Source organism: Crassostrea angulata, chromosome 1 (assembly GCF_025612915.1).
Source record: "Crassostrea angulata isolate pt1a10 chromosome 1, ASM2561291v2, whole genome shotgun sequence".
Lineage (NCBI taxonomy): Eukaryota > Metazoa > Mollusca > Bivalvia > Ostreida > Ostreidae > Magallana > Magallana angulata.
The window spans coordinates 29,606,303-29,623,478 of NC_069111.1; the positions used below are offsets into that span (position 1 = coordinate 29,606,303).

At 33.5% G+C, this 17,176-nt stretch overlaps 1 protein-coding gene across 1 annotated transcript; it reads right to left on the reverse strand.

The window, feature by feature from the left end:
• Positions 1 to 9,371: 9,371 nt before the first annotated feature.
• Positions 9,372 to 13,622, reverse strand: LOC128192935 (chromatin accessibility complex protein 1-like). Its single transcript, XM_052866070.1, has 3 exons — positions 13,465 to 13,622; positions 11,432 to 11,552; positions 9,372 to 9,832 (listed from the first exon to the last, which is right to left on the reverse strand). Exons 1-3 carry the CDS (start codon positions 13,594 to 13,596, stop codon positions 9,765 to 9,767), a joined length of 321 nt encoding a protein of 106 aa, XP_052722030.1. The 5' UTR covers positions 13,597 to 13,622; the 3' UTR covers positions 9,372 to 9,764.
• Between the last annotated feature and the right edge of the window lie 3,554 nt (positions 13,623 to 17,176).

Here is a 17,176-nt window from a genome sequence, read left to right on the forward strand (position 1 = left end):
AACCAAAATAATATACATGTATAATCCTTTTTAACTAACGCGAAAGTTATACGTGTATTCGCAAATTACCTGCGTTTTATCGCAAAAAGAAGATGGGGGCACAAGATAGCCCAAAGCCCATTTGGTTTTATCGTAAAAAAAATTTCATATTAAATTTTTTCAACCAAAAATACTAGATGATGTTATATTACAAGTTCACAAATTTAAAGCACAATTTCTAACTATATTCAGTTTTGAATATTTTAACAAACGATAAGAAAAAAAATATAAATATTAAAGTTTTGGTGGTATCGAACCCACAACCTAAAAACCCTAGGTATTATGTTACCTAATGTCTGGTGCTCTAACCACTGAGCCATTTCAGTCATAACAAACTTCAATGTAAATTGCTAAATGGAACTTCAACCACGAATTTACGGACTTGTAGTATTTCTCTAAAACGTTCGGATACAAAATGACATTTTTAAAGTATAGTGGGTCATCTCTCCACGTTTTTGTTGATTGAAATCGGTTTGATTTCCTTTAAACCTTATAAAGAATATGACAAAAGTATGGAGCATAGACCCACTCTATAAAAGAAAAGGCATTGAAGTTCTAAAAATGACACTATTTGGAGATTTTGATACGCATACGCCAGTTTAAATTAACCTATTCCAAATATCGAACATATTTAAAGGTTATAAATCGATGTTATGGTAAATAAACATTGTTTTCAATAATTTAGAAAGAAATTATGAGATTTTTTCATATATTAATTTTATAGTATCATATCTATCCCCATATGGGCAATTTACATGTCTTATTCACCCATCTTCTTTCGCGTTATATTGCGAAAGTATCGCATTTGTTTTTAAAAGTTTTGCGTTCGTTTGCAAAAGTTTCGCGTTTAATCGCGAAGATTACGGGTTATTTCGCGAAGGTTTCGCGATGGTTGATGGTTTATTAATGGATTTTTTCCTACAATGTATACTTACTGTTGAACATTTGACCAAAATTAATTTGCTGAAATAACGGAAATCTTAAAAGAATCACAGTAACCGATGGAATTCCAGATACGACAGACTGTCAGCTGCCAGCTGTTTACAGCTTCCCGCCGGCCTCTTACTGCCCACATGCTTTCTGCGCATGTGAATGTACTTTGTTTGTTGCATGGATTGTGGTGCATCATTTTCAAGTAAAATCAAAATGGTCCCGCTAGACATTGATTTTAATATTTCAGATTAAGCTTACATTTTGGACTAATTCACTTCCGGCTTCAAGGGTGACCTCATGGCCAACAATTCTCATCCTCAGACGAGACCCTACAGTTATTAATATTTAATATACATCGGTGAATATTGATACAAAGCTCTTAAATTGATTTATATATCCTACTTATTTGAAATGAAATTATTATCAATATCACAAAAGGTTTCAATTTTCTTTTAAGTGTAAAGTGTCTGTTGGGAAGTTATTTCGAAATTTTGGTCTTAAATTTATAACAAAGAGACATATATTTGATTTTATGTCATAAATTGAGCCAGTTGAAGAATCTTTGTTTACTAGTGTATGCTTTTGGAATTATTTCTTCTAAGCAGTTCTCAGCCACAGTGCTTCTTCCAAGTTTGTCAGCTGTCCAGATATTACGGGACGCTCCTTCCCGTACAGGACTATAACTGGGCCAACCCTGTGATTATCTCTTGTAATATAATCTCTTATAAAGCCTACAACAAACCAACCTGCGTTTTAGTTTTTAAGACTTTTATCTAGACTTTGCATAGAATATACTTTTACAACAGTTTGGTATGTATCAGCTCAGAAGATCTGATCCAACAGACGACAGTTTACAACTCAAAATTTTACATAGTGACCAATGAAATAATTCGATGAAAGAAAAAAAAACTATTTAAAAGAAAATCAATTATGAAACAGTTATTGAGTCACTCATGACATATTTTAGTAACATGTACATAAAAGATAAATCTAAGATAAAAGAACACCGGTAAGTGTTAGCTAATATACACAGAAGTCAATTAAGAGATTAACTGACCATCTCTGGTTGTGCTTCAGGTGAGATTAAGTCAGTGCGGATTTTAAAAAGCCTTGTTGATGTTTCCTTGATGCTTACGGGTTGGAATCGGCGTTTTTGAAACTAGATGATCTTTTTTTATCCTCCAGTATTCGAATGGTCTGCAGCAGGGCGTTGTTTTGTTCCCTTAACTGTTTGTTTGTCTCGTCGGCCTAGCTCGATCCTTCTGAATTTTCTTAACATAATCATATTGTTCTTTTAAATTACCAATTTCTTTCAGTTTTCTTTCAGTTTTCTGTCCATCAATTCCATATCAGTTAGTCACAGTGGGCGTCTTCTTTAGTTTGCGAAGTTTCTTCAGATAAATGCCATTATCATTACCCTCTGATTGTTCTTGCAGCTTTTCCCACATACAGAGTTTGCCGACATCGCTGTCCATAATTATTACAAATTGAACGTAACTTATAATTTTAAAGAGAACTAATTTTTCTTTTGACTTTTTTTTTTAATTGTCAAATAAATGTTAAATCATGACCTTTGACTTTTCATTGTAAAAAAACGAGTCAGGCAAAATAGGGGGCTAGCGTAGTATATAACTTCAATTTCACACCTCATTTCCTTATTTTCATATCAATTTTTTACATACTCCCTAAAAAGTGGGGGGGGGGGGGCAACTCCATGATAATTCAATTTTTCATATGTAAATTTTAAAAAATTTGTTGCTGCGAGAAAAAGTGGGGGGGGGGGGGGGGGCAGGCCCCCTGCCCCCCCCCCCCCCCCCCCCCGATTCTACGTGCTTGCCTTGTTAAAATAATACATGTGATCGCTAATCCTTTGAATCTAACAAAAAAGCATAAAGCTTTGGAACTTTTACCAATATTTTAAGTTCACTAAGAGGATGTAAAAATTTATTCATACAGATAAAAAGCTATTGTGAATGAAAGTTACTAGAATTTTCAAAAACATAACTTTCAACCATACATTGAAGAGACTTCGGGTCACTTGTAGATAAAATGACATAAAGGTCAAAGGTCATTAAAAATCTGTGAATCATTCACATTTTCATATCTCTTTTGTTTATGGCGGTATAGAACTTTTTCATAGATGTACTATATAAATATTTTATCTTAACAGATACTATAATTCTAAATGCTAGCTAGCTATAAATGATATGTCTGAGTTTGGCTTGAGTATATATTAGGTCTTAAAATAACGTAAATATAATTAAAATTATGTGCGCGATTGGTTTTCATACGTACTCGAATAGGTTTCCGGTCACGTCATCAGGTAATTCGTAGGACTTCTTATTTACAAGACATTTCAAAGTGGATCCCTTTAGTCCCCACTTTGGAAAATTATATATGGAGAGTTGTTCGCCCATAGTGTATGAAATGCTTGTTGTTGTTTATACAAGATAGAGACTGAATTTTACGACCCTTTATATATAATCAGTAAAGACTAATAGGAGCGGAGGTCACCTCAAAGCAAGTTTCTCTTCGGACCACTAAGGATGGAAGTGTCTACGTGGCAAATAATAATGACACAAAGGTTAAAGGTCAAATAAAGGTAAAATACAGAATTATCAATTATATGTTTTTGCTATATTTTTTTCATTAGTAATGTAGGGAGAACGCAATCAAAACCAACTTGTAAAATATAAATCAAAATAGTACGGTCGGAAGACCTCTTACTGTGCGAGGACAATTAGCCTAATAGTTTATCTTTTAAATTTTTTTTAGAATTATTATTTTTTTGCATCAGAGTATCCTCACCAATTTCACATGACAAACTACAACTGACTCTAGCAAATCTAACTCTTAATTGTGAAATAAAATAGCCAGTATGATCTGGCCGAGAAAAAAGGAAATGGGGAAAGAAAAAATCTCAGTCGCACGGGAATACCGGTATGACATACAATGTAAACCCTCTGTTTGTATCTTTTTTATCAACTTTGGGTGCATAGTCAAGTGTAAAGCAAAGTGATATAAAAACACGGGATAGATCTGTATGATATTACAAGAGACCCTCAAACCCACAGTCAGTACGGGATGTTAGGACGATTGTCTGATTGCTGTTCAACATGTATAAAGTGAGATTTTGTTGGAAAAGCCACTGAAAAACAGGACACAGCGATATTCCTTTACTAGACGATGTTATCCGGAGGAAATTCACAAAGAGCTGATATCAGATTTCCCACTAGTAAAAGTTGATCAGATGTCTGTAATGGAGTTTTTTTTCTTCTAAAAATAGGGAACCAAGTAAACTATGAGGAAGGGGTTGGGGTAAGGATAGCGGTAACACAAAATTATCTCAGTAAGTGCCTCATTTTGTTTTGTAATTTAAAAATTACCGGTATAACAAAGTTACTGATAAACAAGACTGCAATTACTATTTGTATTATTTTCTTGTGTGTGTCAAGTATGAAGTTTCTAAATAAAGAAAATATTCAATTAGAGAGATAATTTGAGACATTGGAATTCGCCCAGTCTTAAATTTGCCCGCTGAAATCGAGGGCGAAAGGGGTGAAAATAAAACGGGGGCGAATATTTCCCTATTCACAATAAGAGTAGAATAAAATTATTTTCAAGTCAGCACAGTAGTTTCTCCTATTAAGGGGCTTGATGGTCATGGCCATTTTTTTACTGTATTGATCCCCTTGAAAAGAAGAGCTCTATATAAAAAAAATACGTAAATACTGGAATTTAAAATTTAAAAAAATGACCCCCCCCCTAAATAATAGCTTATAGGAAAACAAATCATACCTGAAAGTATTTGGTAGATCTCATGGTTAATTTGTTAACAACCGAGTCTCCTAATTACTGGTTTTTTTTAATACACACCCCATCCAGCCCCTTTAATTATTTTCTATTTTTCAGGGGTACATTCTTGGCTGTACAAACCCACAAATATTGCATGTGTGCAGAAAATGTGCGGATTTTATCGTTTAAAACATAAAGGAGCAATCGGAAAATTTTATTCAAACAAAAATCCCTTAAACCTTTGCTATGTACATGTAAGTATTGCTCTCTACCACAGGGGCCAAGCCCGTTTTAATAATAATTTCAATGTGACATGGGCACATTGAAATTAATGTTAAAACGGGCTTGGCACCTGTGCTCTCTATACGAGACATTTTTGCACCGGGGACGCTACTGTTTTAACGCCTTTCTTGGTTTTTTAAATTTATTAACTTATGTACTACTTTTGCAATTTGCTTGATTGTTTGAATCATTATACATGTATAAAATAAAGATATTCTAACCTTGAATATTCTATATATGAAATTTATAGAATATTTTAATTTGACGGACGGGTACAAACTGAAGGCTTGCTGAAATATCAACCGTGTTATTCGGAAGACTAATGTTATATTTTAACACTTATCCTCGGTTTACAGAGAGATTCGAACCGGTGACTAATTCAAGTTTGGTGGTAATATTGGGTAATGAAATGTGATACTGAACAATATTTAACATGATATGTCTGTTGTCAGTGATTAAACCGTTAGACAAATGCCTGAGTGGATGTGGTCATTCCTGGAAGGAGCTAAATTTAGACCATATTCCTTGGGATGAAGAGTTCTGTATAATGATAAAGGAAAAATGTTCCAATTTTAAAGCTTCAATACTTAGATTTTTCATAACCAAATAAAAGTACATGGCCAATTATATATGCACAATCATATGTAAAATTTTTAGGTAGATCTGACGGGAAAGTCGCTAACCATTCAGCCTCCTTGACCGTCTTTCAAGATTTTAAGAATTTAGTCTGACTACATAGACGACTTTTGGAATTACTAAATGATTGAGAGATACATGACTGTACATTTATATATTCTCTTAAGGTAATGTTATATGTTATACATCGATTAGATGAATGATCGGAAATTCAATCAAAATAAACGCTAGTGTTGTCGCGTTACTTTTGCTATTTTTATGGTACTTAGCGCCAACGAGCAGTTTGCGTAATAATACAGATACCCGGAAGTTGGAGACCGTTCACCCCCACCAAGTGTTGACTACTCCCTGTAATGGTTCAAAACAATTACTGATTGCATTTACATGTATTGGTGATTTACTCTGTGCGTAAAGATTTACGTTAAAACGAGTACTTGCTGTTGTCTGTCTTAATCCATGCAAGACCCTTGCTTGTATCATTGAGAAACGGTCATCAATTTAATAAATAGATTCGGATAGATCAGTGATAACAAGTACTTACTAGATTCATACATGTATTTTGTTTTTATTGATGCAACAATAATTATAGGAAATCTGAATAAATATTTCTTGTTTGTGAGTACCAATAACTAACTGTTCCTTTTTTTTCAAAGAACCTAAAATTGCAAAAGTATCTTATACTATATGTACTTTTATGATAACGAAAAACACTTTGCCGTTTTACTCGTTATATCCAGTTCGTACAGCTTACAACTTTTCGAATATACCGCTTAAAAATTTCTTGATGAAAAAATGTGACACAGATTATATATAGTAACTTGCACGTAACCAGTAAAAAACAAGCAATAAACCAAATAGTCCCACCTATACCCCTCGAAAAAAAAAGAAAAAAAAAAGGATAAAACAATCTCTTCTAGATTAGAAGTAACTAAGAACATACACTATGAGATTAAATGAAGCTTCAGTTGCATGTCTCTATGTGAAGTGTTGACGAACTCCCGAGCGATGTAGATCAATTCTTTAATTCATCAAATGTTAGTTAGCATCGGCAGCCATCTTTGAGACTGCCAGGACTATACACGTAACAAAGATTCTAACAACGCGCGTTATCCCTCAATAAAGCGATAAATCTGCTCTCGTTGTCCTCGCTTTATGCTTGAATGAGGGACGGGTGGGGCTTTTATAAGTCTAAATCTGAATACCAATGATGCATGATCACGTGAAGTGACGTGTAAGGAGCTATATATATATCCTATCGATAAAACAAAAAATCCGGCTTAGTGTTACTATATATGCCTAAATAATTATTTCCTTCCATGTGCCTGGTCTGCATATCATATTTTATGGAGACATAAATGGTTAACAACTACGCTGATACTGAACAAAAAATTGATGCGATTCTAACAGTGTACAATATCTTGACTTATATTGGTCGTTATATTGGCCTGAGAGAGAGAGAGAGAGAGAGAGAGAGAGAGAGAGAGAGAGAGAGAGAGAGAGAGAGAGAGAGAGAGAGAGAGAGAGAGAGAGAGAGAGAGAGAGAGAGTTTTCAGCCATCCCTGTCGAATTATTCTAATTCTTTGGCAAGACAGACAAAAAACATAGGTTCATTTAGGATTTGTTTGAAGGTCCAAATAAAAAATCCTCCCTGACCAACCCTACACAAAAATTATAAAACAAAAAAAGAAATAATTTACATGTATTTCAAAGGGTTGTTTGTCCATTATTGAATTACATTTTAACGCTTGATAAAAGAGAAACCATCTGTTCGTTAGGCCCCTGTGCTGCTTTTGATTAATTGATTCTACTTTTAATTGTCTTTTTTTCTCAGCATATCGACAAAAGCTTTACTTTATTCTTTCAACCTTTTTTATGTAACACAGTGTATAGAAGCAGTATTTTCAATATTTTAGGTAAGTCTAAGCGAAATAATACATGTATATCCTTAATAATGATAGATAATCACACAGGATAAGACAAGGGCGAGGGAGGGAAAGACTGCGTCAGGAATCTTGTTTGATGCAATTAATAGCAACGTTATCTGCTCTTGGCTTTCACTCTGCTCATAAAATCAGAAAGCTGGCTTAATGCGGAAAATAAGCCTATTTTCTTATACTGGTATTGTACATGTTACGCACTTGGTCTAAATATAAAAACTTGCATCCGTGACGTCTAACTGTAAAGATGTCTAGTGTGCAAAATATTTTTTTTCTCTGAATTACTACAGTCAGACCTCAATATCTCGAACGTCAATGGAGCGAGAGAGAAAAAAAACACGATATCCAAGGGATTAAGATACTGAGGTAGAAATACGTGAATAATAAAAATAACATCGACATGTCCATTGTAAAAGGGACATCGTTGTTTAACATACTGAAATTTAACGTTTATATATAATTTTATTTCTTTTGATCATTTTGGATGGGGAGAGGTATCGCAAGTAAAATTTAACAACAGTTTAAACTCATAGTTTTTAAACTCTTCCTTAGCGTTCCATGGGTAAACACTGACAGTAACATGGTTACACTGAACATGTCTGTGATTGTAACAAAATCACGCTAACAGCGAAGTCAGTTTTATTCTCCTCATCTTTGAAATCATTTACCTAATCTAAAAAGCTTAAATATACCAGGCCTCGTGATCATGAAGCAATTTTAGACTTAAGTCCGAATTTCAATCGTTCACAAAATTATATTATATCATAAAATTACGCTTAAAAATTGTAACTATTAATGTAATATAAAAACACATTTTAAAAGCATTCCATTTTTTCCCGATGTTGTCAATCACATGACAATAAGTTTACAAATTTTGACTTACATGTAAGTCTCAGGCTGCTTTGTGATCATGGGGCCAGATCATATATAATAAATTTATAACAAATCAACTGAAACTTATTTGTCCCTGGCACTTCTTTATAATCTAGTTTTACTGTATATTTTTAAAATTATGTGCGAGATTGGTTTCCATACGTACTCGAATAGGTTTCGGGTCACGTGATCAGGTAATATAAATACATGTAGTAGGGCCATGCGGTGGCGCGGCACTCTAAGATCGCTCGCTAGATGTATGTGTTTTAATTCAGGTAAAATGGCAGATCAAATGGAATGCAGTATTTTAGGCTGACATATGGTATCATATAATTGTGAGAAGCGTTCGCATGTAATACTTGTTGTTTTTATTTGTTCAGCACTTCATTATTTTATATTCGACGAACGTAGCGAAGGATATTATAAAATTTTGTAGAATAACCTTTATAATAAGATTCAGTATGTAACCATGGTAAATTAAAAACATCATAATGTGAAATCATTAGTCAGAATTCGCGGTGGCTCAATTTTCGGGGATTTCATGGATAACCCTCACATACAAATACTACTCAACGAGTTGGTCTTTATTTGTTATATTAAATGTACATGTCAATAAACAAATTATTGGTACTTTCCAATTATCTTGTGAATTTGATGAAAATTGACCCCATATGAATTTTGATGATTTTACAGTATGAATCTTTTCATTCATAAGAACCTCTAAATAGCTTTTCTAACAAAATTAATTGTTAACAGCATGCGAAGTAAACATTTCATAAATTAACCATTCGACAATAAAAAAAATTCGAATTTGAAAATCAAAGCTTGTGTTGCTTTAACACTTTGTTTAAGAAGTAAAATGAAACTAAAAACACCTTTAATATTTGTATAATTTTATTGGAAAGAGCAAATTCTTCTCAACAATCTAACAATCCATCTTAGGAAGGTTTCACAGAAAAAGCTGGGGGTCTGCCCCCCACAAAATAATCCTTAAACTAAATGATGTTATCATACATAAACAAATCTTCCAACATGACAAAATGCCATAATACATTTCAAAATAAGTCATCAACTTACAAAGCTGCAACTAAAATGAAGTAAACAATTTCTTATTTGTCGTTGTTCTTGTCAATGTATCTTACTCCTCAGAAATACATGGTTGTCTACCAACTTTTTCTTGAAAATGAAAATTCTGTCTTTGAATGTTATGCTTATTTGAAGCAATTTGATTGGTTGTTGGGCCCGGTCAGGCCTGTGTATGATAAGATATCAGGAGGAATCCTCATCTTCCAGCTTCTCCAGATATTCTCTGGCTTTGATCTTCCGAGGGATGATATCTGTAAATAGAATGCATTACACTATAGTGATTAAGGTGGTATGAGACATCGGTTTAGAATTTTTAAATTTTACAATATTTGACTAAAATATGTTTTAAAAATGTTTGAAAAGGTAAAATTTATAAAAGCCCCAGCAGGATTCGAACTCATGAATTGCAGATTCATTGTTAGTTCTTTAATTCATTGTGTTATGCTGTTATATTAGGTAACAATTTTGGGAATTAATTTTTTTTAAAACAATTACTATTATACTTAATTTTTTTCCTTTAATATTTCGATCAGAAATACATATGGAGTTGTCCAAAACCTTAAAATGCTTGATTTCAGTTGTACATGAACATACATACAATATAACAGTTGATATCAAAACAGCTCCTGAAATTTTTAAGCATTTCAAAAACTTTAATTTACACAACAGTTCTTAAAAAATGCAGGTTTAACATGGCTAGCTTAAATCTTGGTTAGAGCTCGTATTCAGGTCAATTGATTTTGATTCCAGACTTGTTATATCAAAACAACCTGGGAATTTTAATCTCCAGACCAGATCTATCTTTGTTTCTTGGAACTAAAGCATTTTTTGGAAAAAAGGTACCTGTAATACCTGAAAAGACACCTTTATAGATTAGGCCCATAAGATTGCTTCCTTGTTTTGGTAAACTTTTTAACTCTCAGTATTAATTAAAGGGTATTGCACCATTTCCAAGAAATGTAATAGTAAATGCTTGTATTTAGGACAGGGCTGTAACTTTAAAACTAGCAGATGCTGTATTTCCTAGTTATCTTTCCTTGTTCATAGTCAGGATGTTAAGTTACTGCTGTTACCAGACCAGATCTTATCTTTATTTCTTGGTATTGAAAATTAAAAAAATAAATACCTGAAACACTCTCACCTGTGTAGAAATTATTATAAATTAGAAACCCTCCCTAGGTTCTTATGTTCACCTCCGTTTTACCTTTCAGTGTGAAGTGTGAACAATTCCAAACTTGTCCCCCCCAAGGAAAAATAAAATATTGGATATGCTCTTTTCTCAATGATGACATTTCATTTACATGCATATGCAAAACAATAAGTGAATAAATAAAGAAGATACTACGCTATAAAAAATACTTGGATATATAGCTCAAAGCACAAGTAGAACTATTTTTATAACCATTTCACAATGTTCTATTCTCAGCAAAGTTAGATAACTCGTTTATATCCAGGAACTATTTGTTAATAACATAGATTTGGCTTTCATGATAGAAAATGGGTTATTCTCTTTTAGTTTTTATAATACACACATGACACTATAGTCAATGTCAATAACTTAATTTGCTAAGTAATATCATGGGCAACAACTATAATGATTGAGTGGTGATCCCTTAAATGCATATGATAAAACTTTTATACGAATCTACACTTTTCATGTTATAATTTTTTTTTCAATACAACTCCATTAAGTAAACATTCTATATATTTTAAAAATGGTATGATGACAATATTTTGAGTTGAGGATAAGGAAACCAAAATGTAGCTCTGATAATTTTGAAAGTAACCCTAAAATTTATATACTGGTATTACATCTGCTTTAGATGTTTCACAATTTTTTTTACAGGTACCTTGAAGAAACTGGAGAACATCATCGGAGTTGACAACTTCAGCCAGATCCTTATAGTTGACATTCATCTTGTCTTTGCTTTTCTCCCTTGAAATGGTGGCTAAATTTTTCACAAACATTTCCTGGACAAAAATCAAAACAATTTACTATCATATAAATTTCTCACATTAAATTTTTTGGAATTAAGATTACGATTAATGCAAAAAGACAATAGAGATGATTATAGATATTCTGAATCTGCTTGCACGTATTATAAAACATCTGAAAACGTTATTAAATAAAAATATGATTTACAGTCAAACAGATTTAAAAAGGCAGAGTACAATTCCACAGTGTGTGACTCAATTTGCACTTCTTTTTAATATTTTCATGCAGCTCTTGGGTATAAATAATAAGACTTGGCCTCGTTACAGGGTTGGCCTAAAAATATCGGTGCTGGGAATTACCAGTGGATCGGAGCAGTAATTACCCCTGATTTTCACTACAAACTGGGGACTTAAATTCGTTATTTTACAAATTTATATTTTTTGTTTGATTTATTCTATTTAAAACGTGTTTAGGAAATAATATAGAAGCAATAAGCATAAAATCACAATTCAGCATGCTTTATCATTTCAATGTCAGATTTATGAATTTAAAATGCACCAGATCATCTATTGATCACTTAAGCATCCTCCTAATGCTCGCAACGTAAAACATATCATTGAATATCAAATGTGACTTCTCACTTTAACAGTCTGGGCGGACTCCGGAAAAGGAGTTAACTCCGAAAATGGAGTCTTTGGCGTCGTCATACATTGCGATTTTCTCAGCTAATGTAAATAATGGAGAGTTGCCTCCCTTTCCCGTAAAAACGTGATTGAAAAATAGATTAAAATCCATCAGAGGCGTGAAAAAAAATATTAAAACGACTCAGAAATGATTAATCTTAAAATTATACCTCAAAAGAAATGTGGAAATGTTTCGGTAAACAACAGGAAAAATACATACAAATATTAAAACTCACACGTGGTCGACCAGGACTTATAAGATAAGAAAATCAGACTTCAAATTAAAACTTGGAAGTATGGAGATTGAAATTTAAATGTTGCACTCATGTAAGTATTCAAGCCTTTAATATAGATGAGGTTTTTTTTATTTTAAAAAATACGACTAATTACGATGTATACAAGGTTTATGAAGTGCCGACTTGGCGAGTCAGCGCATGATCAAAAGAACGGTGTAATGACTACAAACGGGATAAAAAAAAAAACTCACAGTAAGTGTATTTCACACCCTAGCACATAAATTATCTTTAATAATAGTGAAATCATGGAAAAAAACATTAATTTATTCACTTTATTGGCTTCATTATCGGAAACAGAATTGACCAACTTTGACAGCAAATAAAATTTGATTTGCCCAACAAACGTATATTTATGCCAAATACATTCTGTTGAAACATGTCTTATAAAGCATTTAAACGTTTTTTCAGACCTGCATATGAATAGTCCACTTTGCACGATCAATTTTCCTGAGTGCCCTGTTTTCACGTAAAAATGTGATATTTTGATTAACTGCGCATGCGCCGAACTCCTTTTTCAGAGTTTTTTTTCATTTGAGCTACCAACTTCCGTTCACTCCGTTTTCGGAGTCTGCCCAGACTGTTTAATGACATTGTTTTTAAGACATCTACAGTCATGGGAATGATAGCACTTGATTCATTGTGATTCTAACTGCAGGATGTCAACTACATGTATGCCACAGGGGCTCGTCACGAACTTTTGTCTTCTCACAATATACAATGTGACCACCCTCTATTATAGAATACACCCCCTCCCCGCCAAAAAAAAAAAATGATGCCTTGAATTTACGAATTTGTCAATTTTTTTAAAGTATAGACTGGTCACTTAGTACCGTAATGCTACGTAATACTACGTGTAGTAAGAGGACAACAGTTCATGACGATACCTAGTGCTTCAGCTGCTCAGCATGCACTGCTGTTGCATTTGGATGAATTGAACGACGAATTTGACCAATTTTTACATGAATTACCGTTGCCTTTCCGGTCAAAAACAGCGCCTCGTGACTTATGCTACCGACATCTGGAGAACTTTTCATTATTGTCCTAATTCTAGACAACGGTAAAACGCATTGTCCGTCTTTCTCAGTTTGTTTTTCCGCCATTTTCAGCGAGAAGTACAACAAGCCACATAATTTTAGAACCTTACACTTCAAAATAAACTTGCTTATCTCGGAAACCGTAACTTTACCACAGGGGCTTGGTTGTTGGATAGTGAAGTTCTTAATTATTTGTTCCCGAAGAAAAAATTGATTAAGATTGGTAATCTAAGATATATTTGTGTGTATTGCATTAAATAAATACACTGAAACCCCCCGTTTCAGTCATGTTAAAAAAGTGTATTCAATGTATATATATACATTAAAAAAGTACTTTTTTTAATTAATGTACATTGAATAGGCCTACACTTTTTTTGAATGACTGAAACGGGGGGGGGGGGGGGGGTGGGGGGGGGGGTTGTGTATTTATTTAATGTAATACACAGAAATACATCTTAGATTACCAATCTTAATCAATTTTTTTCTTCGGGAACAAATAATTAAGAACTTCACTATCCAACAACCAAGCCCCTGTGAACTTTACCAGGGACGTACATGTATATACGTCCCTGCCTTTACAAGTTTTTTTTTTTTTTCAAATTACATGTTGACAGAAAAAATAACTAACGTTTATCAAAATGAATAATCGGCAACATTTTAACAATGCACAAACCTTTGTTTTTGCATGTAACTGTTACAGGAGGGATAATTAAGTTTACCGGGGATGGGGGTGTTCGGCAATTTTAAAATGGGAATTTAAATAAATCTGAATATTCCAGGGGGTGGAGGGGGTCCAGACCAGGGTCTAGATCCGCGCATGAATACATGTATATGGAAATCATTCAATAACCACCTCTTGCTGCATGGAGAATTCATGAATATAGTTCTCAAATATTTTCAATTGAAACATTTATAATTTTTCTTTCAGTCTGTTTATCACCTTTAAGGCATTCAAAGAATTCAGTTTAAAAGTTGCTTTTATTATATAATCGTATAGATTTTGTAAGTAATTAGTGTCTTGAACATGTATAAGTTCGGCCTCAAAAATTGATTTCGGGATGAAACAATTAACAAACTTTTAGATAATTTATTGAATCTTGATGTATTATGGTGGCAAGTTGTGCTCCAAAGGTTTTTTGTAAAAAGACTTATTTTTATTTTGAATGTTTATATTTAATTAAATGACTTAGTAAAATTGTCTTTTGGAAGATTTACTAGGCCTACTCTATTTATCCCTAAAATTGAGATAAATTTTTCATTTCTTTGGCCAAAATATCATTTTTTAGTGCGTGGAATCATCATTGTACATACATGTATTTAAAATAATAATAATAATAAAGTGAAGGACTTGCATGTATCATCACTGTCAATTGCCAAAAAAATAAACAAAATAAAAACTGATGTGTGAACACATATAATGCATTTATTCTGTGTCATGAATCTTGTTACGTCAGAGACATTTTTAAAAATTCGTAAGAACCACATATTGATACATTTTAATGCTTACATGTACCAAATGGTTATTTTTCATAATGTGTGATTCTCGAAAAGACATACAAAGTACGCAATTGATTAATTTACCTAACTAACATCTAAAACAGCTGACTTTGAGATTTGCATGTTGAATAATAATCAGTTGCATCGTACATGTACATGTATACTATCATGTGCGGGCGTTATTAAGTAAATTTACCGCCACCTCAAAATTAAAACTTTTGAAAAGATTTGTAAGTTGCATGCCGACATGTATAGGGCAAAAATATGCCACCTGCATGCAATATTATTTCCAAAAATGAGCAAATATTTCCTATAATACAGAGAGAGAGAGAGAGAGAGAGAGAGAGAGAGAGAGAGAGAGAGAGAGAGAGAGAGGAGAGAGAGAGAGAGAGAGAGAGAGAGAGAGAGAGAGAGAGATTCGGATAACAAACTATGAATTGAGAAACCCTAAGCTAGTTTACTTACAAAATGAACCTATTTGCATTGGCCTTGCTATGTCCAACACTTGACCATTATAACGTACTTCAGATTAATCATGGAGTTATTCAAGTTTCTTATACCCCTGTACAACAGTTACTATATAACTCTATACGAAAAAAGTGCAGCATTTTGACTGTTGGACTGGAACTGTTAGATTGGAACTGTTTTAAAAAATCGACTGTTAAAAAAGACTGTTGACCGGTGACGTCACATTCCGCGAAAACGTGTTATTGATTAGAAGGGGTATAACAAAACAGTTGTTGACTGTGTCTCGGGCAACAGTTGATCTGTCGGACCGGCTCGCAAACTGTTGCCCGCGGCCTCCGGCCTTGGGCAACAGTTTGCGAGCCGGTCCGACAGATCAACTGTTGCCCTCGACCCCAGTCAACAACTGTATAATATTATTTACATCCTAAACCACAAGAATTTTAATGATGTGTAACACGGGAAACCCTGCTTATTAACGAACAAAGCACACAAAAGTACACGGTAGTTACAAGAAACAAAGGCAAACCCTAACCCCATTCATTTATATGCATCCGATTTAACGGAGAAACATGCCGGGTAGTTAATTCTTATATATATATATATGCAAGAACTGCATGACAATCAAATTCTGCCGCCACAGAAACTCCCGTTTTCACCATGGTCTAATGGCAACTTGGATTTTATCAAGCTTGCAGACATTAACAAAAATGAATAAATCAATTAATTGACTTGGGCATTTTATTTTATTTGATTATAGATACATGTACATGTAAATATGGAAAAAGATATTTTTTTGGAAAAAAAAGTACAGGGACACCCCCCTCCCCCCTGTTCATATAGTAAGTCATGAGATCTGAAGGACTCTGCGGAGCAGTATTACAGTGTAAATCTTCGTTTTGAAGATTCCATCCACAATTTATATTATTTTGTCAAACGCATGCTAAAGGTTAAAGTAATCTAAACTTGTATAAACCGGAAAACACTTGTGGACTTGGGAGTATTGAGGTATATAATCACTTTAAGTGACTCGTATTATCGCTCACAGGCACTAAATTATGAGATAAACTGATACACCTGGCATATTGAGGTCTAAGTCACCATAAACGAGGATACTTTAACATTTCAATTACACATATATTACATAGCTTTTTGTGCATTTTGACAAAATTTGTACTATGTACTTTGTACTTTGTGTATAGATATTGTTAAGAATAGAAGTACAAAGTGCGCGTACAGGTTTAATGCAGCCACGTTCATCTAATTTTCAGGTTCTAAATTTTAAATTACTGGGTGGGTTTAAAATCATACTCTGTTCCGAAGTTTCTGTTTCCACCATTTCTTGCTTAATTATTCGATAATAATAAAAAACTTTTGTGCCCAAACTACGTTCATTTATAAAATGAAAAAAGGACCAGATTATCTGCTTTTAAACGCCCCTTTACCGCTCCAGGTTTCAATACACGACCAAAATAGGAAGTCTACAGAGTTTTGCATTGCAAACGACATGAAAAATATCCGGATGATAATGCTGAAAAGCTGTGGGAGGTGTCCCGAGTATTTCCGAACGGCCGGAGAAAAGATGTAAACAGTTCCCATTATGAATCTCAGTACGAACTCTGTTTTCGTTCATGTTAATTTCTCCGGGTAAAAATAGGAGAAGTGTAGATGAAGAAATCTTTGA

Bases quoted from the DNA above. Each gene is read 5' to 3' on its own strand.
- LOC128192935 (XM_052866070.1), bottom strand. From the start codon at position 13,596: ATGGCGGAAAAACAAACTGAGAAAGACGGACAATGCGTTTTACCGTTG. The intron at 11,553-13,464 runs GTAATTCATGTA...ATTTTTGTCCAG, and splicing joins TTTTGACCGGAAAGGCAACG to GAAATGTTTGTGAAAAATTT. The intron at 9,833-11,431 runs GTACCTGTAAAA...TTCTATTTACAG, and splicing joins TGTTCTCCAGTTTCTTCAAG to ATATCATCCCTCGGAAGATC.